The 23,674-nt window shown below is 44.0% G+C and overlaps 1 protein-coding gene and 1 pseudogene across 1 annotated transcript; both read right to left on the bottom strand.

Annotated features, from left to right (window-relative positions):
• Positions 1-1,506: 1,506 nt before the first annotated feature.
• On the bottom strand, positions 1,507-5,775 carry LOC136453666 (uricase-2-like). Its single transcript, XM_066454228.1, has 8 exons — positions 5,281-5,775; positions 5,077-5,169; positions 4,900-4,975; positions 3,309-3,418; positions 2,725-2,816; positions 2,235-2,408; positions 2,042-2,132; positions 1,507-1,848 (listed from the first exon to the last, which is right to left on the bottom strand). The coding sequence occupies exons 1-8, from the start codon at positions 5,755-5,757 to the stop codon at positions 1,765-1,767; spliced, it is 1,197 nt and encodes a 398-aa protein (XP_066310325.1). The 5' UTR covers positions 5,758-5,775; the 3' UTR covers positions 1,507-1,764.
• Positions 5,776-16,578: 10,803 nt separating this feature from the next.
• LOC136453665 (uncharacterized) lies at positions 16,579-22,679 on the bottom strand (annotated as a pseudogene).
• Positions 22,680-23,674: the final 995 nt, after the last annotated feature.

The raw sequence follows: 23,674 nt of genomic DNA, 5'->3' as shown, positions 1-23,674 counted from the left end.
TCTTCCTTCCAGCATGCTAGAAACAGCTGAAGAAGAGAATGTTGATCCCAGCAAAGACACCGCTACTTCAACCACAGAAACAGAGCAACATGGCCTGACAAACAATGCCAGTAGCAATAAGCCCAAGAATTCAGGCCATCAAAGGAGAAACAGAGCTAATGCATCGAGAAGACAGCCTCATGGCCAGCCACCTAGACAGCGGTGGTAGAGGAAAGAAGCAGACAATTCACACCAATAACATTGAACAATGAGGAGGATGTGACTTGTGAGTTGTTTTTATCGGTTATGTATATTAATGTCGTGTCCTGCATTTGTTTCATAATTATGAGGCTGGTACATAGTCAGATGCTGGTAGTCCGTGAGCTGCTCTCAAGCACTGTGCATGTCACAATGACGCTGCGTCAAGTGCACAGTCAAAAAGCAAATCAGAGACCGAGGGAGAGGTGTCACTGTGTCAGGTCACAATGACGAAGCCTACGCTACCGTGGTGTCACATCACTCACATGTCTCTGTATGCACGTCTCCTCCTAGCTTGCTCTACCATAGCCAGCCCATAGGGCCATACGGACTTTGTGTGCAGGCACAACAGCAGAAGTACAACGACGAGTAGGAGTAGCAGGTCTGCCGCGCCGTGATGCATGGCGCGGCAGGCCCGCCGTGCAGTGACGGGTGGCACGTCAGACCTGCCACGTCAGTGGTCGCCGCAGCCATTGACTGCCCCTGTTGCGCCACCATGCATGGCGCGGCCAAAGTGTTAGTTTTGAAAAAAAAAATTAAACATTGTCCAATTTGAAAATAGTTAAAAAAAAGTGTTAAAAATAATAAAAAAAAATCTCACCAGGCGACCAACAGGCAGCAACAGCGGAGAACGAAATGGCCAACCGTGTTCAATTCCTTCGGTACAAATGTAACAAACCGCCCAATGCTATACTGTGTAAGCGGCCCAATGCTCTGGAGTCCAATATACTTATGGCCCATGTAACGTAACTGCAAGATCTTCATTTATCGATGAAATTTATGAATGGACAAATCTTTGCTTGACTCTAAATAGAAACATGGAGGGAGATGGTTTCAGGCTGGCACATTGTGGAGGACTTACTGTATCTTCGAACTGAAGACTTTGATATGCTCTAGTTTTTCTAGGTTCTCAGTTAAATTTTCTCCTCGTGAATGTAGTAAAGTAGCCCATGCCTTGGCGGCAAAAGGTTGTAATTGTCCTGTGAACACTAGTCTGGTGTGGGATGGCACCCCGGACGTGCTCCAGGACTCGGTGTCCAGTGATCTCGCTGTGACCTTGGTTTAATGGAATTTCATATTCCGTTGGGGGAAAAAAACACTCAGCCTTCCTCTAAAGAAAAACAACGGTATGCTGCTGGAGTAAAAATGAATGAAGGCATTATCGAGAAGAGTACAATACAAATATGGAGAAGTAATCATATTTACTGAACTTGGTAACTAAAGAGTTGAGACTACAAACGACTAAGTAAAACTGAGCAAGCTTTCAAAGATGTTAACAGGTTTCCATACAAGACAAGCAATGTACACATTTACAGCGGCGAAACGTCACAAGCTGGACGCCTACAGCGGACAACATTCAACTTCAACACAAGACTGTCCACTTATTACCCCCATATATAGAATAGGGGTTATGACTTATGATAGTTTATCTTTTCCTTACAGCTTATTTTTCATTTTGGCCTGGGAATGCTGGGGAGACAAAACAGGAGTCTCTCATACCAGGCTACCAGCATGATGACTACATTCTTACAACTTTGACATGGGACGGCTCAAAGTTGCTTCAATGGTTCCGTGTGGTTCATCCGTCGGCAGGTACACATCATCAGCAAACTGATAAACACAAAATATATCTCAGTTTACATGGATAAGATATAGAAACTCCGAATAAGCTTAACATGGAATAGAGCACAAGAATGTATATATAAACTACATTTGACACTGCAATTCTATCCTGGAGAGTAATCCAATAGGCAGAGAGGAAACAACAAAACTCATACATTTTATACAGTAGAGGAAGTTTTACCTTCACCAACGGAGTTTCTTTGCTCCCCAAGTTGACAGGCAGAAAGTGAAGGTTCGGCATTCTAAGCTGAATTGACGATATATCTGGGAACCTTTAAAATGCACATGTGCATTCAGTGCAACTCATCAAAGAAAATTGTGTACATATTTTAAGGGGTGTGAAAACAAGAGACAACCAAATCAGAGTTACAAACCTTGTAAGAACTTCCTTGGCCATGAGGTATAGCGTATTCTGTACAGATGGACTATACACACCAACATCAGCAGGACCAAAGAATGTCTCTGCAAGAACTTTCTTTACATCCTGATATCTTTGCGTAAAGCAGAATGGCTTTGATGGTAGCTGCGAAACATGTTCAAAAGGATACCTGGATACAGAAAAAGGAAGTGCACGCAAAACAGCATGACCCATAAATAACTGGATATCCCTGTCTCATTTCTTGCTATTTTGCAAATTAGAAAGTTATGACATCTGAATACATGACTTGTCCAGAACATCTGAACTACAGCTGATAGGAATTCATTGTAACAGCTTGAATTCCCAAAAATAAAAGATAATCGCAACATCTGAACTACAGTAGTGGCTTGTCCAGAACATTGTAATAGCATTGTTTCTCAACTGTATGTAGATAGAACAATTTAAATTGAAAGATGGTCTAAGAACTCAGAAGGGAAGAGAGTTACCTCCACCAAGCAGTTACTTCTGTTGCTACTATCCTTTCCCTTGTATCAGGAAGAAGTCTATAGCGATCCGTCACAAACCCTTCAAACCCAGACTGAGAAGTAGCAGTCAAATTTTAGAATTTACTTCTGTGATACTGGAGAAAAACAACTCTAGTTCATTTAAGAATTTTATCAAGTAAGCTTCAGGTAACAAAGTGGCAACCTGAGGAAATGTATTAAATCACTGGAAACATGACATGGTTTAACCCCCATCTTCTGAAGGACCTTTTCACAACTCAACCTACCAAACCAAGAGGTAAAAAGAAGGAACAAGCTCAGCCAGAACACTGACAGCCCAGGTGCCGGCCTCCACCTGACTAGTGCCTAGCGCCTAAGAGAACACCGGCTATTATAGATCTACTAACTTATCACAACATAGTTCATAACTTATGCAGGCTAGGATGCACCAACATACTGGTTTATACAGAACTAATCAATCTCGACCAGAACAGAAGAGTTAAGATAAAGTGATAAACATGGAGAGTGATGGCCCAACTATGTGAGTGATGGCCCAACTATCACGAAAGAAAAAGTTGAAGAAATACCTGAGTTGTCTTTAGCAGCGAGTACCCTTGGATTCCAGAATTTATAAGCAGGCTTCCAGATTTTTTGACAATGACCTCTGTGCTGTGCTTCTCAGCACCAACTTTGAACCCTATAAACAGTGGTACAATATGCAGTGTTCTCTCAGACATTGTGTGAAATTCAGCATTTGAAAAGTAAATAAACATGGGAGGTCACTAGGATAAATGTCATTCAGCTATATAGTACTACCTCCGTCCAAAAAACGTCACTCTAGTTTTCTCCTAAGTCAAACTATTTTAAATTTGACCAAATTTAAAATAAATATATACCAACATTTATATTACCAAATAAGCATCATTAGATTTATCATGGAACATATTTTCATACTATGCCTATTTCGGTGTCATAAATGTTTACAATCTTTTATATAAACTTGGTCAAAATTAAGATAGTTTCAGTTTTTTTTCTCCCTTTTTTTTTTGGGGGGGGGGGGGGGGGGGGGGGGAGGTAGTAAAATAAAATTGATTCTTGAAGTAGATGAACAGCTTACTCTTCACCCCATGTACAAATATACAAATACTAGTGCATACAAACTGGAAAGAATCCAGGTATTTGTGGGATCCTGGATTCCTGGCTAATGGGTCAGTTTTTTACTAATCTGTAACACATTTGGGAAGTGAATATATTACTTGAAAGCAGAATATTCTCATATTTAGTATTAAGGGGCACAATTACTAACCAAACAAATGTTCAGAAAATTTGGAGATGGAACAAAGTTTTCTAATATATGTGTGCAACTGTTGCCTTCAGCATGGGTTCTTTCAAATCTCTGCTAAATGAATCTTGAGCACTGAATGATGTGTGAGTGTATTATGCATAACTGGACAGGGCGTCACTGTCACAATGTTTAAACCACAAAAGTTGTTGATAGTTAGAGTATGTATTTCCATGTAAGTTAGCCCTTGTTTAGTTCCACCCCAACTTCCAAAAAGTTGCTACAGTACCTGTCACATCGAATATTTGCGGCGCGTGCATGGAGCATTAAATGTAGATGAAAAGAAAAACTAATTGCACAGTTTGGTGGGAAATTGCGAGACGAACGTTTTGAGCCTAATTAGTCCATGTTTGAACACTATTTGCCAAATAAAAACGAGCATGCTACAGGAGCCCCCAAAATCCAAATTTCTCCCACTAAAAAAGGGCTTATGGAAAAGAAAAAAAATTTGCGTTGAGCATAAAGTGCATGCTAGTGACTTGTCAGTTGTGATATCAATGCTATACCTCATGTCACTCAGACACTCACACATGGGGCCGCCCATACTAGGCTGTTCCTTGGAACAGGAGTATGGAGTAATTACAGAAGTGAGTAATAAACAGTCTCACATTGAAAGATGCCAAATGGCAATTGCAGATTTCGACAAGAGACACGAGGATGGGGGCCAAGGAAAAGTTTCCTTGAAGGCAGGCAAAGCTCCAAGTTTGGCGGATACTGTATATCCTATCCTACTATCCGCAGGGATCAAGGAAAAGATTCGCCAAGGAAACGTTCACGACTCTTCCTCATTTTACTTCAAACAATCAAGGACTAAGATAGCCGATAATCTTTCTCACCGTGCGAATGAGGCTTTCCGTCGACAGCCACACGCTCCCATGGGAGCTCCACGATAGTCACCGTGGCCTCTGAAACCTGCCCCGAAACGGCAGCACGAAGAGATCCATAAGAATCCCATCTTGACCCCTCAGAAGCAAGCAACCAACCCGGATACAACAAGTCTCGAGTCGCTATACCTGAGGGTACAACGACGTGAAATGCCTTCCAAGAATCACGGCGAATTCCTCCATGGACACCACTTCCGTGCACTCTTTCGCCTTGACATACACCTGCACAAGCGAAGGCGTACCAAATCAGCAGCCAAAAAGCCGCCAGAACCGCTTTGGGGCGGCGGAGGAAGGAGGAAAGCAAAGAGAGACTGGTGGAACACTGGAACGTACGGTGTTCTTGATGGAATCTGTGGCGACGATGGCGGAGTTGTCGCTGGAGATGTAGGAGGGGCGGCAGTCGGAGACGATGCTGACGGCGACGTTCCACTCAACGATGACGTGGCCCCCCGCCGCGGCCGGGCGGCGCCAGACGCGGGAGACGCGGACGCGGGACTTGCCGTGCCGGCTCTGGAGCATGAAGTTCTCGGCCATAGCCGCCGCGGGGATCTGACCTGTGATCCGAGTGTGGTGCGAGTGCGATGCGATCGCTGGGTCTGGATTTGCGTTGCGCTTCTGCCGAGAGGGATTAGCCTTTTGTAGACGGATGTGGGACCTGGCTGCAGCAGAAGGGAGGCGCGCGGCTGGCCCTGGCACGGCGCACAGGCAGCGAGAGCGCAGGAGACTCGGACCGGTCGCGCTGGTACGGGAGGCGGCGCGGTCAATGGAGTTGCGGGCGGTGGAGGAGAGTCGAGTGGATGAGGATGACATGCGAGCTGTAACGTGTGGTGGTGAATCGTGGGATGAGACACAAACGATAGTGCTATATTCACCCTATTTGGTTTTCCAGGAGCTCTTAAAATTTCTATCACATCAAATATTTAGATATATGTATAAAATATTAAATATATATAAAGATTCTGTTTAGTTACCCCTCCTAAAAGTTTGAGATTTTTTCTTACAAGTCATTATAAAAGTTTCTAATTCCTTCTCTGTCATAGAAATTTTAGTTGCCCCTCCTCAGTCCGTCGCGCAAAGTTTTCTGGTCCCGTGTGCCACTTCCGTGAGGTTAGAGCATGACGTCCAGTAATGGAGGGATAGAAAGACCTTTTTGCCCCTATGTCCAGGCGTCAGGAACAGAATTTTGCACTTGCCCTTGACGCCACAAATTTGACAAACCAGTTACGAAAATTTCACAAACCATAACAACATTTCACAAACCAGTCATGAGGTAGATCAGACCATTGTTTTGGTCATGCACAGACCACTGTTTTGGTCTTACAAAATGTAGGTTATGGTCAATAGACATACCACATGAGTTACAAAATATCTAGAGTTTTGAGTCATCCCATAGACAACAACTAAATGTCAAGCTTTCTTTTACTTCTGGTACCCATAGCAGGACTATCTGGAGTTGTAGATACCTTGGCTCTTGTATTCATAGCAGGACTGTCAAGCTTCCTTTTCTTATTCACTGCTGTATTGGGTCTCCTTTTGTTCTCAGTTGTGTTGATATCGTCAGCAGTGTTGACATGCTCAGGTTCTGGCTCCAGGCTTGCAGGGAACACAATGCTCAAAGGCACAGGCTGCAGGCTTCCAGTTTCTGGCTGGTTGGAGCCTGTTCCAGATCTTTTAAAGCAAAAAAAGTATTGAATTAGTTGACTTATAAACCTGTAGTACAAGAAAAATGTCAAGAACATGAGCTTTTGTATTGGTTTTCTTTAGTGACATGGAAAGCTTAATGTAGTGTCTAACCCTATGGCATCATAAATTAGTTAGTGCCTTGGTTTGCTTAGGAGTAAAAGCAGTACCTGATCAAGGCTACCATCAGCCACCTGTTGCGGCTGTGAGTCCTCACTGGAGCCCGTCCTCCCGCCGACGTGCTTCGTCTGAACTACGTGCTGCAACTGCTGCTGCTGCGCCCTCCGGGTCTTCTCCTCCTCCTTGGCCTGCAGCGCCTTTGGTGACCTCGGCGACGGTGATGAGGCGGTATGCCTGGCCAAGCACCCGCGTGTCGCGGGGCTTGAGCAGCTTCACCCGCGCGGCGCCGTGATGACGACGAGAAGCTTCGATCCCACTCCCAGCAGCAGCGGTAGGGGGAGCAGCAGCACAGGCATCATGGCGCCGCGCGCGTCACGCGGGTGAAGCTGCTCAAGCCCTGTGACACGCTGGTGCTCGGCCAGGCGTACCGCCTCATCACCGTCGCCGAGGTCACCAAGGCGCTGCAGGCCAAGGAGGAGGAGAAGACCCGAAGGGCGCAGCAGCAGCTACTGCAGCTGGTAGTTCAGACGAAGCACGCCGGCGGGAGGATGGGCTCCGGTGACGACTCGCAGCCGCAATAGGTGGCTGATGGCAGCCTTGATCAGGTACAATCATATGACATGACACCACATTGACATATATTGCTTAGGATTTATTGAAAACTTGATCAGGTACAATCATATGACATGACACCACCTTCAAAATTTATAGTGTCGTATATTTACAAGTGTTTGGTATATGTGATAGCTGTAGTACAAGGAAAATGTCAAAAACATGAGCCTACCTGATTGAAGCTGCTGGGGTAGAGGATGAGCTATTTGATTTCTTAGAACCTGTTGTTGTTGTTTTTCTCTTATTTCCAGCAGCTGCTTCAGTTGTGGCAGTTGTACCAAGGGGCAAATCAGGGAACACTATTCTAGTAGGAACAGGAACAATGCTTGTTTCAGTTGAGGCTGGGGTTGCCTTTTTTTCTTCCTTTTAGGTGGTCCCCTGCAATAGATAAATACAAACTGTCATAGCTGCTAAGTATGTCACATACAACCCAACACAAAAATCTGAAACAAAGAATCTCACCTATCAGCAAGCATTGCTGCAATGTCTGCAGGATCTCCATCTTTACAAGTGTACCAATGATGCCCATATTCATGGCAAATAGGGCACTAGTGCCTGCCTTTATTGCCTTTATTGCCACCTTCAGCACCTCCTCTGAACCTTGTCTGCCTCCTTCTACCAGCAGTTGATTTGAGAAGAGGTGGATGCATGAAGAAGCCATGATCAGATTTGGGCCACATGGACTTATCAGGAATGGCAGGGATAATACCCTCATAAGTTGACCTGAACTTCTGCACTGAGTAGTAGTTGTCCACATGGTCTTCAATTTTCTCTCCTCTTATGCTAGTGATGTAGGCCAGTGCATGCTTACATGGTAGGCCTGAAACCTGCCAAGCCCTACAAGTGCAAGTCCTTTGGTCCAAATTCACAACAAATCTAAAGCTTGATCCTCCTCTTGCACATAACTCTGCAATGCCATCGCCGCTAATTATGACATCAATATCTAGGTTCCTGCTTTGCTCCTTTAGCTTGTCCACAATGCGTGGAAGTATCTTGCCCTGCATCTGCCTTGTAATCTTCCTTCTGTGGTTCCATTTGATTAATAACTTCTGTTTGATTGTATCAAGCAAGTCATCCAAATGCTAGCCTTTTTCACCTTTGATCCAGTTGTTGAAGCTCTTAGCTAATTTATTTGTGACGTAGTCTATCTTACATGTGACTCCAAATTGACTTTTGGTCCATAGCTTCTTATGGTTCTGCTATAGATAAACCATAGCTGCTGGCTTAGCTGCTGCCATTGCTGACCAGTGTTTCTCAAAAAGGTATGAGTTTCAATTGTAAGATGATGCCCACAAATGATCATCAAACACCTGTCCATAGAACCTTTTCTTAAAATTTTGAACAAGATGCCACATACACTCTCTGTGCTCTGCATTAGGAAATACCTCACTTACACTGGCCATCACTGCTTGACCACAATCAGTACAGAAGGTCAGACCTGGTGGACTCCCTATAGCATCTCTCAGTCTCTCCATGAACCATATCTAATTCTCATTTGTTTCTGAATCTATGACTCCAACTAGATACATCCAGTTGTGCCCATCTACTGCACAGGCTACACATAGTTGACCTCTAAACTTGCCCGTGAGAAATATACTATCAACTGACAAGTATGACCTATAGCCTTGAAGAAACCCATCAATACATGGCTTCATGGCAAAGAACAGTCTATTGAACCTAATCTTGTTATTAATGGTATGATGATCAATAACTATAAAGCTACCTAGACAAGATTTCTCAATTTGCAACTTGAACCTATACAGATTGTCCAAACTAGACCTCCAATCTTCAAATAATTGGCTGTGAGCTAGTTCCTTACCATTATATACTCTCTTGTAAGGCACAACCACCTTGAATTTATCCTTGATCCTCTTCTGTAGCTCCATAGCTGACACCCCAGGATCCTTAAATACCCAGTCCTTCACCTTTTCACAAACCCAAAACTTGGTTGCACACTTCACTTTACCACCTCTTGTGCTCTGACACTCATAAGGATATGGGTTCTTCTTCACCTGCAAATATGTCACACCAATTATAAGTAAATCAACAAAAAAAAGAAAGATGGCAAGAGTTATCTTCACTATTGTCTTGTCTGCAACTGTAGATGCAAGAATCCACCACCTACATCCATCAATTTTGGCACTGTAGTAGACCCTGTGCCTCCCTAGATCACTCTTCTCTATGTTAAACTCAAACTCATTTCTAATTGCATGTGTAGCCAAAGCCAACTTAAAATAAGACATATTTTCATAGATGCTGCCTATTGTCATTGGTGGGTTATTTTTGTCACACACTATTTTAGGATTACTAAGTGGAACTTTATCTTTGACTATTTCATCTGCCTCATCCTTCTCATAGTCATCATCATCATCATCAGAGTCAGATTCTCATTCAGAGTCAGAAACAGGTACATCCTCCTCAAATGCATCAGTACCCTTGGTCCGTGGCTCTAATTCTAGGTACATGTCCTCCTCATCCACACCCACGTGCTCATTCTGTGGCTTAGGATTGTTTAGATAGTTGTCATCATCAGTGGTTGTTGCCGTTTGAGAGGAAGCTTATGTTTGAGTGGAAGCTTGTGTTTGGGTTGGTGCTGGTGTAGGCTCAGCTAGGTTACAGGTTTGCATAGAGGAGTTAGGCATTTCAGCTAAATCATGCCATAGTGGAATAACTAGTGTATCAGTACCCATAGGATGGTAAGCAAAGGTCAATAAGCAGGTCTTGGCACTAGCATTTTTGGAAAACATAGCAACTAAATCATGGTCACTGCTGACTTTGATGTTGGACTTGGTTTCACCACAGTAGAAGAACATGTCAACAATGTCACCATAACCACAAGGGCACTTATCCACAATGTCTTCGACCAAATCCTTGAAATTTGTTGTGTCAACATCTACAACTGTGCTTATGCTAAACCAACGACATCGAGAATTTGTCGCAATGATCCTTATTGCTAATCTGTAGCTCGTTTTGGGGTCCATCCTACATACAAACACACATCGATTAAGGCAGATCTACGGCAACAAACTAAGCACCTACAATTAGGCCAAGTGCATGACAATGGAGGACAACAAGAGAAGAAGAAGACAACAACTTACCTGTCTGAAAGCCACGCCAGGCGCACCTTCGGCTCCACCATGGCGACTCCTTAGATCTCACGGTCACCCTCAACCAAGGCCCCTGCTGCACGTGGCCTTGGATCCAGTGGGTCAACCTCTTGATCCCTACCCAATGAGACCCCCTCCTCACGTGTGCAGATCTGCTTGGTCCCCGCCGCCTCTTCTCGCCGCCGCCTTGGTTGGATCTCGCGGTCACCCTCAACCAAGGCCCCTGCTGCACGCAGCCTTGGACCTAGTGGGTCAACCTCTTGATCCCTACCCCATGAGACCCCCTCCTCACGTGTGCAGATATGCTTGGTCGCCGCCGCCTCTTCTCGCCGCCGCCTTGGTTCCTTCGGCTAGGGTTTTGAGAGAGAGAGGAGCTCGAGAGAGAGACGAGAAATGAGGAATGACAGACTATGGTGTCTTTCGTGGGACTTAAGTGGACACAGGGGCAAAAGGGTCATTGTATCCATCCGTTACCGGCCGTTATGCTCTAACCTCACGGAAGTGGCACACGGGACCAGAAAACTTTGCGCGAGGGACTGAGGAGGGGCAGCCAAAATTTCTGTGGCAGAGAAGGAATTAGAAACTTTTATAATGGCTTATAGGAAAAGGTCTTTAAAAGTTTTAGAAGCTAAAATCTAGATAGAATTTGCCTAAAGAATCAAACACCTCCTCCTAAAAGCTCCTAAAAACTTTAGGAGGAGCCAAAAACTTTAGGAGCTCCACCCTCTTTCTAAAAGCTCCTAAAGTCCATCCTGGACCCCCACTACCCCTCCTTTATTGTCCTGCCCCCTCTCTCTCCCACCCTCCCTCCCACCCGTGCCTCCCTCTTGTGGCCTCTACCCTCCACTGATTGATCCCCGCCGTCGCCACCCGTCGGGATCTCCTCTCCCGCGTGGTGCCTGCCGGATTCGTCTCCCGTGCCCCGCCCGCCCACGCCTCCAGCCTCACCTCGCCGGATCCGCCGGCCCTAACCCGTGCTCCCCGACGGGCAAGGGAAGGCCACGACCAAGACGAGGCAGCGGCACGTGGTGAAGCTACTCACGCTCCCATCCGTCGAGATGGCCACCTCCACGGAGACAGCGAGGAGGAAGAGAGCAAGGGCCATGACGGGAGCAGAGAAGGAGCAGGGGTATGGAGGAGAGCTGCATGGTCTTTTTGCTAGTGCATTTATTACTTTTAGTCAGTTTTAGGATGTGGAACCAAACACTCTTTTAGGAGGTTTTGACAGCCTCCTAAAAGCTCTCAAAACTTTTAGGAGCTAAAAGTTTTAGGAACTTGGAACCAAACGGGGTCTAATTACGAAACTAATTACACAACTTGCGACTAATTTACGAGACGAATCGTTTAAGCCTAATTAGGCCATGATTTGACAACGTGGTGCTACAGTAAATATGTGCTAATGACAGATTAATTAGGCTTAAAAAATCGTCTCGCAAATTAGCCTCCATCTATGTAATTAGTTTTATAATTAATCTATATTTAATGCTTCTTATTAGTATCTAAATATTCGATGTGACATAAATTTTAGAAACGACTAAAGAACCAAACTACCTGAAAGGTCCTTGTTGGTTTTGGTAATTGAGTGACAACCTAGGTGGACTAATTATGTTTATGTGAGATACACAGGTGATTAGTCCACAGGTACATGTGTGTGAGCAACATATGCCATGAAGGTGAAAATGGCTTGGAGATGTTGCAAAGCTCACACATGTGATGATGAAGGAGCTTATTGCACATGAGACATGACATTGAGTCATGTGATCAAGGTGGAGAAGATCAAGACATGACTTGGCTTGATGGACCGGTTGCAAGCGTGAAGGGCAAGTCAAAGGCTTTAGAGTGATGGACCGCGTGGCGGTGAAGCTTGAGCAAGACTTGGCGCCGATGGACGATGGCAACGGTGAAGAGCAAGTGGAGTCAAGATCGATGAACCAATATGATCATGTGATGATATGAAGTGGATCATATCATTGTTGATCGTGTTGGTGCATGTGTTGCATCGACATTGAAGGAGATGGAATGGAATGCGCAAGGCAAAGGTATAACCTAGGGCATTTCATTTCACCGGTCATAGGTGTGTAGAGAAGTTTATGACCGGGTTTAGGATAGATGGCCGTACTATCAAGAGGGGCAAACTTGTTTGCATATCGGTCATCTAGTGCCACTCGAGTGATCTAACTTTGCATTGTCGCTAGGATCGAGTAGCGTGGCAAGTTGAGTGGCTAACATCCTTTGGGAAATGATTGTGAAAATGCTAACACACATACACATGATGGTATACACTTGGTGGTGTTGGCACATTTATAAAGGAGGTGGTGTTTGCAGGGGTGAGATGGGTTTTGGGTCCCTCTCTCCTTCCCGCCGAGCTTGCTCGGCGGGATTCGGCGCTTTCGGGAAAATAGAGTGCCTATTTTCTATTGCGCCGGATGCAAATTCTTGTGGTTAGCACACTTGAGCAAGGGTGAAGAGAATGGAGGAGATGCCAGCGTCGGTCAAGTGACCGGACGCTGGATCCAAAAGCACCGGACGCTGCCTGCCTGCGTCCGGTCGCGCTGACGTAGAGTGACGCTGGCGTCGGTCAACTGACCGGACGCTGGGTCTGAAAGCACCGGACGCTGGCCGGCTGCGTCCGGTCAGGCTGACGTATGGTGACGCAGTAGCTGGAGTGTGACCGGACGCTGGCTGCGTCCGATCAAGTGTGACCGGACGCGTCCGGTCGAGGTCGGTACCTTACTGGAAACGACCGGACGCTGGGGGTTCAGCGTCCGGTCAGTTGAAGCTGCTGCGTCCGGTCAGGTCAAGTGACCGTTGGAATCGGGACACGTGGTCGTCTGCGAGCGACCGGACGCTGAGGTCCAGCGTCCGGTCAACACGACCGGAGCGTCCGGTCGGCCCGACCGTTGCCCAGTGAAGGGGTAACGGCTAGTTTAGCCCTTGGGGCTATAAATAGAAGTGGCCCTCGGCCATGGCTGGGGCTGAGCACCTCAAGGGACTTAGTGTCCATGCTTGTGAGTGCTTGGGAGCCCTCCATCACACATATACTTGATAGTGATCATTCGATTGTGTGAGCGAGCGATTCTAGTGCGGTTGCATCGTGAGATTGTATCGAGTGGCACTAGGTGATCGAGTTGCAAGCCGGTGGTGCTTGTTACTCTTGGAGGTTGCCACCTCCTAGACGGCTTGGTGGTGGTCTCCGTCGAAGCGCGCAAGAAGCTTGTGCGGCGCTCCGGAGAAGTGTTTGTGAGGGGCATTGTGCTCGCCCCGCGGGAGCCGCGAAGAGCAACTCTAGTAAAGCGAGACGCGAAGGGCGACAAGTGGTCCGGCCGGGTCAAGTGCTAGAGCTTGTGGTAAGCACTCCACGTGGGAGAGTGTGACTTACGAGTCACCACTAGCAAGAGGACCGGCGGCAACCTTGAAGCTTGTCTCAACGGGGACTAGCGTGTTGGCAAACACGTGAACCTCGGGAGAAAAATCATCGTGTCAACTTTATTCTTCCCGTTGGTTTGCAACCCCCTTACACAAGCTTGTAATTACTTTCACATACATTGTGCTTGTGTAGTTGCTCTTGTAATTAGTTAGCTTGTGTAGCTCACTAGTTACCTTCTAGCTTGTGTAGCATAGAAGTAGCTCCCTTGAGTGGCTAATTTGGTTTTAGTAACCTTGTTAGTCACATTGCTTAGTTTGTGTAGCTAAGTATTTGCGCTCTCTAATTAGGCATTGGTTGCCTTGTTATTGAGCTTTGCTAGTGAGCTTAGTTGGCTTTGTGCTTTTGCTTACTAGCATGTGTAGGAGCTCCCTTGTTGCTTAAAGTACTAGTGGCATAGGTTTGTGTGACCTTGCTCCTAGAATTGGTTAGGAGAGCTCTAGCTAGCCCGGCACCTTAGTTGCATAATTAGTATCTTTGCAAGGTGCTAGTGAACATATATAGAGGGGTGTAGTCTTGACTAGACCGATTGTTTTTATTCCGCACTTATATCGGTTAGCCGACGCGATTAATTTTAGAAAAGACTATTCACCCCCCCTCTAGTCCGCCATCTCGACCCTTCACTACCTGACAATCTTTGATGGTGACAGAGGCCGTACGATTCTTCCTGATTTTGGACCAGAAAAGCCGTACGCTTCTTCCAGTTCATCGTAAAGCTAAAAAGCTCTGCACCGCTCCGGGTTCAGCACTTTTACATGGTTTCAGACTTCATACATGTTTTAATTCACCAGGGCCAACAGTTTAAAATTAGTACTAATAGGTTCGAATTGAACTACGAGTAGTTCCCTGCTCAGCAGAGAACCCCACTTTCTGCACATGGTTTTCTTTTTGGACCCGCACCCTGTTTTCAGCCCATTGTTTTGCGCTTGCTTGAGACGTGGGGTGGAAAGTATTTTACTTTCTGTGCTATTCACGAGTGCTGCTGAACTGAAAAGTAAAATGCTGACGGATTAATTTACCCGTAAATAGCACTAGAGGCCAACATATGCTCAATCATCGGATGATCATTGACCCATGCTGATCTGATCATGGGCGCCATATACTAGTTACAAACTACGCAAAACAACCTGGTCTTATTGCCACCAAAGAGAAGTTGTTTAAGGAGAATGCTGATGATGACCATGCCATTTAGATATGCTTGACAAAGTTGTTTAAGCATAATTTAAGTTAGTATAAACGTATTGTTCTGGTGCTTGGTTGTCTTGCACAGTCCAACTGATGTTTCATAGATATGTTTCATTACTTACATTATATGTATGCAATCACCACCATACTAGACTAGTAGAGGTCTCAAATTGTTAATGGAAAAAGTCTACTCCACCCCCTCAACTACGGAAGGTGGTCTACTTTACCCCCTCAACTATGAAACCGTCTGTTTTACCCCCTGAACTTTCCAAAACCGTCTATTTTACCCCCTGGGTGGTTTTCAGCGGCGTTTTTGCTACAGTAACGGCGGTTTTGCTACAGTGTCGGCAGTTTTGAATTTTCTTTTTTTTATTTATTTTCGGTGAATTTTTGAAAAATCATAGTAAATCATAGAAAAATCATAAAATGAAAAATCTAATTTTATTGGACTCCACATGAGTAGATCTACACAGTCAATATATAATACATTATGCTTTAGTACAAATTTTTTTTGTAGCTTTAGATTAATTGGAAAATCTAATTTTGTCTGTAATTAATTGGAATAATTCATAGTTGCAGCTTCTATGGTGCAATTGTGGTGAAATTTTTATGGTACGCTAATTATTGTATGCTTGAACTATAGTAAAAATTTCGTACTCATTGGACTATGTATAACTTAGTTATAGATAAATTCTAATTAATTACAGACAAAATTGGATTTTCCAATTAATCTAAAGCTACAAAAAAAAATTTGTACTAAAACATACCGTATTATATATTCACTGTGTAGATCTACTCATGTGGAGTCCAATAAAATTAGATTTTTCATTTTACGATTTTTCTATGATTTACTATGATTTTTCAAAAATTCAACGGAAATAAAAAAAAGAAAATTCAAAACACCGGTACTGTAGCAAACCCGCAGTCGCTGTAGCAGACCCGCTGTTACTGTAACAAAACCGCCCTGAAAAACCGCCCAGGGGGTAAATTAGACGGTTTTGGAAAGTTGAGGGAGTAAAACAGACGGTTTTATAGTTGAGGGGGTTATGTAGACCACCTTCCATAGTTGAGGGGGTGGAGTAGACTTTTTCCAATTGTTAATATGGGTAAGAACGGTGAAAATATATTATTTTGTCTTATCGGCTTGTGCAAATTTATATATTGTCTACCAAATTGGAAGTAACAGTTAACGTTACGTCAAGTCTGCTTTTTTTTATTTGACAACAACGTCAAGTCTGCTTTGAGCATTATGCAAACCTACATAAGAATTTTTATGGACAACCAAACACAAACAAACTACATTGCACAGACCTGAATACATGCTAGTGGATTTAAGTATAGACTCATGCTGTCTATTATTCCTAGACAAATGTTGAAAACGTGAAAGCTCATAAAAATATACTTTGTGGTTTTGTTTTTTTTTAATAATTCATCCGTATCTATATTTTATTATAAAAGTTGTGGTTCAAAATCAATTTTGAAAACAACAAACGTATGCAGGGATGCACCCATCATCAGCTTAGCCTCTTAACTTTGGCCATGTTTGAGATCGCTTTTGCAATTGATTCTCATGAAAAAAAAAAGTAAGTTACACCTCCAAACGCTACGCTTCTAATACATAAATCAAATACAATAATCACCAAACTATCCAGTAACGATTCACCTTACAAATAGGCTAGTCAAAGGTTCTGTGTACATACATAAACCTCAGCCCAGTCTTGCTTCTCTGTGTAAAACCTGAAAAGAATATATTTAAATCAGCTTATTCAATAGTATAGTCAAACGAGCAGATGCAGTTACAAAATGCATGTGATAAAATTTCTGGACCATTGACAAATAAGTATGCACGGAATGCTTCTTTACTGTTGAAATCAAACGTCTTTAGCAAGGGAGGTATAACACAGATTAGCTTATGGTAGACAGATGGTAATTTTGAGTTAACTAAGTCAAAGTTTAATATAGCAGCCTACATGCCTGACAGAAAGAAGAAAAAATTATGTTAGACTTCTAAATTATGTCTAATTGGATGAAAAGTTTCTATGCATTTTTCTTTGTTAACTATACTATATTAGATTGTGGCCTGAATTCAAGTTAGTGACATGACAAGTGGTTGACTTACAGCATAGTTCATGATAATGCATGGTATTTGTATAATTATTGTCACCAATAAGAACAACAGAGATAATTTAAATTCCTAAATTAGCAATACTATAATTTTCTATTCATTTTTCTGATCCAGGATGTAAAAGAACATAAATCTTCTACCTCTTCAGCAAACTTTATCAGGATTGTCGTCCTTGGCCTTTGCTGACCTTCAATTGGCACAAAATGTGCAGTAACTACGGCAGGAAAGCCAGCATTATCTAATACACCCTGCAAAAAGTTACAAAGTAATATTGATATATTGCTCCAATAAATGATAAGGTCAGTGGTCACTAGTACTGGATTTCCACCTTTACAATTCCCGCAACAAAAGCTCCACAGTTGAATGCTCCCATGTCTTTTGGCACGGAAATGAAACTGTTCAAACAGAAATAGTATCGAACTTTAGACTTGTAGAAAAAGAAAATGCATTATGAACTCCAGAAAAGTTCACAAACAGGTTAACAAGAAGCTCCTTTTCACTGATCATGTATTCATCCTCATGTTCTGTTCCCTTCTCAAGTGAGTCAGCCACCTGGCACATATAGCAACTACGAGAATTAACAAACAATCGTGTGAACAAAGTCCAGTGATAACAAGAATATCACAGGTTAACATTTACTGATTTACTGTCAACCATATTAACTTATTAAGAGGTATAAATTCTTATGTAACACAGCCATAAGAAGTTGGTTTACATGTGGAGACCAAACCTAAGCAAACTGACATGAGAGAAATATCAACCCTGTAAAACTATTATCCTGCAGGTGTTTAGAAAACATGCAACCACCCATATTAACTTCTAACATGAGTCCAAGAGTACTCATTGCATGCTACTGCACTATAAGCATTATTCAAGATATCCTATTAAACATAATAATTCAGTCTTATCCTAAAGATGCTTGTACTAATGAGCATGCCTGGCAGTGTTCCAAAATGGCCTCTCCCTAAAGATTAATTGTCAATATATGATCACTGGTTAAACAGCAGGATCAGTCCGGTTAAGCCATATAGCCACCACCGGGCAGGTAATTAAATGAATATTACTAACGCTTTTGAAACCATGGTATTTAGAAAGGCAACCAGATATTGGGCATATTTCAAAGGAGTGAGGCACAATGAGTGGTTGCACAAAGTGGTATAAGCACCAAGCAGAGGCTACAATTGGCTACAGACATTGCCATCACTACAGCTCAGGACAAGTTATAAAGCGAAGTTGTCATCTACGACCGTACAAGGAGATTTTGACATGTTTTGTAGTATATGAACATGTGTTGCCCATGTGACAGCTCAGAACAAATAGGTATGTTCTTGAACAGTTCCAGCTTTTAGGCTTATTGCCTCTACGTAAGTTCAATATTGTCATAAAAAAGAAGCACAAACTAAAAAAGTTTACTTAGTCAATAGACTTCTTGATGTGGTGTAGCTGCCATCAGGGCAGCACGTGCCACTTGAGTTTGGGGGTCCATCAGTCATCTAGTTCATGACATTGTACTTTTACAATCTAGGAATCATTGGTAGTTTATGAATACAAATTGTAATCACCCAACTGCGAGAATGGATATGAATCAGAAAAGACAGTCACAGGCAGAACATAATACCTTCCCAAACAACACTTTCCAAACAGTACTGTGGATGAATGATAAATACCCAGAAGTCGTGTCTCTCGTCTATTTCCCTGAAGTAACAATCTAATTATCTTCCAGACATGACTACCTCAAAACGAGAAGAATATATATAATAACATGGAGATCACGTTTTCTTTAAAAAAATGTAGAGTACTTGAAATCATTGCACATATTATACCAAATGAACCTTTTATTCTATAAAATTCAATAAAAAACAAAGAGCTGATGCAGTGAGCCAGTGACCCTACATTTGGTATTATTTGATTAGTCCAATAAAATCCATAACTACGTTTTATGCTGAATCCAGTGTTTGGATACTCATATATGATATATATCGGATTTTTCAGCTAGAAAGAATTGTCCAACAACAACAACAACAACAACAACAAAGCCTTTAAGTCCCAAACAAGTTGGGGTAGGTTAGAGTAGAAACCCAACAGAAGCAATCAAGGTTCAGGCACGTGAATAGCTGTTTTCCAAGCATTCCTATCTAAGGCTAAGTCTTTGAGTATATTTTATCCTTTCAAGTCTCCTTTTATTGCCTCTACCCAAGTCAACTTCGGTCTTCCTCTGCCTCTCTTCACGTTACTATCCTGGCTTAGGATTCCACTACGCACCGATGCCTCTGGAGGTCTCCGTTGGACATGTCCAAACCATCTCAACCGGTGTTGGACAAGCTTTTCTTCAATTGGTGCTACCCCTAATCTATCACGTCTATCATCGTTCTGAACTCGATCCCTTCTTGTATGACCGCAAATCCAACGTAACATACGCATTTCCGCGACACTTATCTGTAGAACACGTCGTCTTTTCGTAGGCCAACATTCTGCACCATACAACATAGCAGGTCTAATCGTCGTCCTATAAAACTTGCCTTTTAGCTTCTGTGGTACCCTTTTGTCACATAGGACACAAGATGCTTGGCGTCACTTCATCCACCCTGCTTTGATTCTATGGCTAACATCTTCATCAATATCCCCGTCTCTCTGTAGCATTGATCCTAAATATCGAAAGGTATCCTTCCTAGGCACTACTTGACCTTCCAAACTAATATCTTCCTTCTCCCGAGTAGTAGTACCGAAGTCACATCTCATATACTCAGTTTTAGTTCTACTGAGTCTAAAACCTTTGGACTCCAAAGTCTCTCGCCATAACTCAAGTTTCTGATTCACTCCTGTCCTCATCAACTAGCACTACATCGTCCGCGAAAAGCAGACACCAAGGGATGTCCCCTTGTATGTCCCTTGTGACCTCATCCATCACTAAGACAAACAGATAAGGGCTCAAAACTGACCCTTGATGTAGTCCTATCCTAATCGGGAAGATTGTCCAAGCAAAATTATTTTGTAAAAGGAAATATGACTATAAAATATTATTTGAAAAAATGGAGCATCATATTTGTTACAGTATTTTATAATGATCGTTATATAACCAAGCAAACAAACAGGTAACAAACCTTCTCCCTGTGACAGAGTAGTTCAAGCACCCTTACACCAACCGCATAACCAGCATCCTCCAGCCTGTGCATGAAATAAAACAAACAGGTGTAGCCCAGATGAATTTATAAATCAATTTACTGAAAGAGTTTATCTGATCTGGGTATAAGTTAGTAGCATGTTCAATAAGAGCTATACCCCATGTCCCCAATCCCCATATCAATCAAGGCAAGATAAACAAAGGCACATGATAGAAAATAATCAATCAACTTAAATACAAATTCATCAAACAATATCAGACAAGTATAAATACACAATAGAGATACCTCCGTTCCAGCTCAGTAATATTGTCAACTTGAGTCTGGTTGTACTGAACCAACTCAGAGAACAAGAATGCAAATGCACTCAAACTGACCTACAAAAGGCAAAATACTCAATAAGCCTGTATGGTAAAGAAAAAGACCATGAGAGAGAGCAAACTTCCTAGAAAACCTAGAGATCACCAATCATATCAGAAAAGCTTATCATATCTTTGACCTCTCCATTGCAAAATTTGCCAGGAACTAATTAACGTCACCATAAAGAAATAATCATTTAATGCCTGGCCGTTAATAAGACCATCACCAGTAAACCTTATACTACAAAAAATGTCATGGCCGGCAAAATATATTCCCACAAAAAGGAAAAAATCTAAGGTTGCTGGTTGAAATAGGTGGAACCACTCAGGCCCAGCATCATAAAGTTTAGGTTTGACAGATTGCGTTGTAATTAGAATGGATTCTATCTATAAAGAATCAGGGAGTCAATTTTGTTGCCCCTACAAATACAGAGAGAATAATCAGGTTAAGCTGAGTTTGGGTAATTCCCCTCAGCCTTCTCATGTCCCCGCGCCCCCTTCTCCCAGTGGCCACACCTAGCAGCCGCCTCGCATGTATCTCACCCACACGGTTACGTCTCAGCCCTAGCCGAACCCCAAACTAAGCACATGACAATTTGGTATGCCGAGCCAGCTCTATTTCCACTGCAATGGGGCCCAATTCTGATCTATACAAGTAATACAACGAATGGCAAACTGGAGGAAGAAGATCAAAGAACACATGAAGCCTCTACTGGCATATGCCGCAGAAATCGAGCAGTAGATGAAACACGAACCAACCAACACCTCCAATCTATGTTCCACAGCCAAAAAGGGGAGTAACATCACCAAAGGAGACAATTAAGATAGATCAGCTTCTGGTGGAAAGTGAAACAACCTCAGACCCCGTACCCTGGCTATATAGATGCGGAAACTTCTTTTATATCAGAAAAATGAAAAAAAAAGGTGTTGCTAACATTCTTCCACCTGACAGGTCACACCTTGGCATGGTTTATGCACCTAGAATGAGATGATAGAACTGCTTCATGGCCCCTTTTTTCTGCAACTAACAAATGCTTCAGACTTTTGGCAAGAAAGAACTGTCTGGGCAATTGTCAAAAACTCAAAAGCTGGGATGGCAGGAGGGATATACAGATCAATTTCTAAACTAGATCTCATCTATGACTGGCCCAACAATTAATGCTATTCACATAATAAACAGATCTCTTGTGTCTCTCACATAAGTCAGGCTCTGCGGGTCAACTACCTTGCCACTGCTTGAGTAAAACTGATCAACAGTATTCCATCAAACACGTCCGTGAAAATGCAACTACATCTCACGCCACTGCTCCCGCAGGCTGCAATACTTGCCTACAGATTACAGGCTACACCCCTATTGCCTTCCTATTAGAGGAGCCTATGTGGGAGCAAGGAACTAGAAGGGATCGCCATCCCAGCGCGATGAGATACATGGCAAAAAAAGATGGACATCTCGAGGACTAATCTAGGGAGGCAGTGCGCGCACAGATCCGATGGTTCAAGGCAGAGACAGCACATACCTCCTGCCTGCCACGGCTGAGGGGCTTGTCAAGGACGTTGGCGTACTGCTTCGCCTTCCCCACACTGATCATCTTGCCAGCCCCTTCAAGCTGCAGATAAATTAAGGTACAAGTTAGAACATGAACCATGAACAGCCCATAATGAAAAATCCTCATACCATATTCAAATAAAATCATGATAGCTAACAGGGGCGGATCCAGTAAAGGGGCATGGGTGTACACATGTACACCCAATAATTTTTGCAAAAATTTCGAAGTTAGGAGGCTTGTCAAATAGCTAAATAGCTTCAGGTTAGGGTTTCGGTGCTCAGCTTGAAGGGGTGGGAGTACCTGGTGGGTGCTCGTCGCCGGCGAAGAGACCAACTAAAGCCTCAGCACCTGGCTTAGGGCGGAGGCAGCGGCTGCCCACCAGTCGTCGGAGAGCGAGAGGGGGCGAGAGAGGCAGACAGAACGCACGAGTAGCCGAGCAGGGGGATGCAGCGGACGGAATGGGAATGCACGTTATGCAGCGACGGCGTAAAAAAAGAAGGGTTTTTTTTTTTTATTGCTGCCATTATAATTTTGCAAATTTGAAGAAATGCTATTACTATTCGTCTATTTGAAACCTACCATTACAATTCTTCTTTACCTTGAATCGTACCATTTTCTACGTATTCGACAGCGTCAGGCCCACGTGCAGGTAACTAAAGGTCCATGTATTCTCATATGTCCCAAAATACCCCTGCTTCTTCTCTCCCTCCACTCACTGATGTGTGGGCCTCGCATGTCAGCTCCTTCAACCTCCAGCCAGCGCATGGTCTAAGTCCAATTCTACTTCACGACCGAGCTCAACACGGGAGGCTACCGGACACCGGCGGCCGCTCCTCCCTAAGCGCCCCCCCTCCCTTGCCTCCTGCTCGCCCAAGGACGCGTCGCCCGCAAGCCAGGGCCTGCTGGTGGTAGATCTGGTCGTCTGCGCCATGGCGGACGGTGGTCCCATGCAGCCATGGCGGACGGAGGTCCCGCACGGGCGGTCGGGGCAGTCGTCGTGTCGGCGAGATGCCGTGCGGCGTGGCACGTGCTGCTGCCCCCGAGCATGATGAGCTCCATCATCACGAGCGCCATGGCGAAGAAGAGAGATGAGGCAGCGGATCCGGAAGCCATGGCTGCTAGCTAGCAGAAGTGCGTGCTCAGGAACCTAGCTAGCTAGAAACTGAAGGCGCTTGGTTGCGATGGAGATGCAAAGACATGGGTCCTTACCGGGCGCTCCCTCACCCTCTCCGCTGTTGCGCGTTGGTGCCATGGTTGCGAGCTCGAAGCCGAGCTTGTCACCATTGTTCTCGGCTACCCCCACCGCTGCTACCAGCACTACCCCTAGGCCCGCTCCATCTTCTTTTCTTCCGGACGCGTGCTCGCATGAACTTTTGCCGCTGGAGACAATCGGTCGTCGCCGTCTTCGCGACGCCCTCGCCGCTGCACGCCGCCTCTGTTCCACCGCGC

This window comes from Miscanthus floridulus, chromosome 5 (assembly GCF_019320115.1).
Source record: "Miscanthus floridulus cultivar M001 chromosome 5, ASM1932011v1, whole genome shotgun sequence".
NCBI lineage: Eukaryota > Viridiplantae > Streptophyta > Magnoliopsida > Poales > Poaceae > Miscanthus > Miscanthus floridulus.
The sequence above is the reverse complement of the archived record's forward strand: the minus strand, read 5'-3'. Positions and strand labels throughout refer to the sequence as shown.

Coding starts and splice junctions, on each gene's coding strand:
- LOC136453666 (XM_066454228.1), bottom strand. CDS start 5,757: ATGTCATCCTCATCCACTCGACTCTCCTCCACCGCCCGCAACTCCATT. Junction 4,976..5,076: donor TCACGTCGTTGTACCCTCAG/GTATAGCGACTC, acceptor GTTTCGGGGCAG/GTTTCAGAGGCCACGGTGAC. Junction 2,133..2,234: donor GCCAAGGAAGTTCTTACAAG/GTTTGTAACTCT, acceptor TGCATTTTAAAG/GTTCCCAGATATATCGTCAA.